This window comes from Penaeus vannamei, chromosome 4, assembly GCF_042767895.1.
Source record: "Penaeus vannamei isolate JL-2024 chromosome 4, ASM4276789v1, whole genome shotgun sequence".
Classification (NCBI taxonomy): Eukaryota; Metazoa; Arthropoda; class Malacostraca; order Decapoda; family Penaeidae; genus Penaeus; species Penaeus vannamei.
The window spans coordinates 12,373,108-12,374,427 of record NC_091552.1 but is presented as its reverse complement, the minus strand read 5'-3'; the positions used below and the strand labels follow the sequence as shown (position 1 = coordinate 12,374,427).

At 49.2% G+C, this 1,320-nt stretch overlaps 1 protein-coding gene across 1 annotated transcript in view; it reads left to right on the top strand.

Annotated features, from left to right (window-relative positions):
* LOC113813678 (protein hairy) overlaps positions 1 to 969 on the top strand; it is a 4,873-nt gene extending 3,904 nt beyond the window's left edge. The window contains exon 2 of the mRNA XM_027365709.2: positions 1 to 969. This exon is cut by the window's left edge and continues 47 nt beyond it. Within this exon, the coding sequence (XP_027221510.2) occupies positions 1 to 826 (826 nt within the window). The 3' untranslated portion in view covers positions 827 to 969.
* Positions 970 to 1,320: the final 351 nt, after the last annotated feature.

The following is a 1,320-nucleotide window of genomic DNA, read 5'->3' as shown; positions in this document are numbered from 1 at the left end:
CTGCCTGGACGAGCTCTCCGCCCTGCTGCAGGAGGAGAGGATGGTCAAGGCGAGGACGGGGAAGGCTGCCAAGCTGGAGAAGGCTGACGTTCTGGAGCTGACGGTGAGGTACTGGCAGAGCGTCCTGGGTGTCAGGACGCGGGGCGGCTCGGCACAGCTCTCCGGGGAGTCGGGCGAGGAGAGCGGGTACCTCAAGGGCTACAAGCACTGCATAAGCATGGTCGATTCTCTCCTCGGCGACTGCAAGGAGAGCGGGACGGAGACCTTCCGCGAGGGCCTCCTCCAGCACCTGTCGGAGAGGGTTCAGATGCTGACTCCCGACGAGGAGGAGAAGAAGTCGGAAGGCGAGATGGATCTGGCCAAGTCCTCGGCGGAGATCACGTCGGGAGGCGATACCCAGTCCCTCGCTCTCATCCCGACGCTGCTTCCCGACGGCGCGTTGGCACTCCTGCTGCAGGAGGGCGTTGCCACCACCGCCTTCGAGAGCCACAGCGAGGCCGAAGACGAGCACACGGGGGGACGAGGTCAATCCCTCCAGCTGAAACCCGACCAGGAGCCGAAGTCCCTGCTCTTCGCCCCGATGACCTCGCCGAAGGACGCCCAGGACGCGCACATCCCGAGCCGAGCGAGAGACCAACCCGAGGACCGCAGAGAAGGACTGCTGGCCGCGGACTCCCTTGGGAAACAGTACAAGCATCCTATGGCAGATCCCACCGATAATGGGAGTCCTATGGAGGAAGGACTCGCCTTGGACGGCCCTCAGCAGGACTTCGAGGGTGCCACGCCCATGGACACCTGCTCCGACCTCATGTGGCGCCCGTGGTAGAAGGACGCCGACCGCCTCCGCAACCAAATGCATGACGAGAAATTCTGTTCTCGATATTATATTCTCCAGCCTATCGAAGCCTTTAACTATTCGAGTCAGTTATAGATTTATGTTGTAACCAGTTAATAAAGAGATATAAATCATGGGTTCAGTTATTGCACTCTAAAAGTTGTTTAGACTATGAAATTTCATTTGTAAAAATGATTTCAAAATACAAGGAAAGGAAACACACCTATGCAAATTATATATATATATATATATATATATATATATATATATATATATATATATATATATATATATATATATATGTATATATCTATCTATCTATCTATCTATCTATCTATATATATATATATATATATATATATATATATATATATATATATATATATATATACACACACACACACACACACACACACACACACACACACACACACATATATATATATATATATATATATATATATATATATATATATATATATATA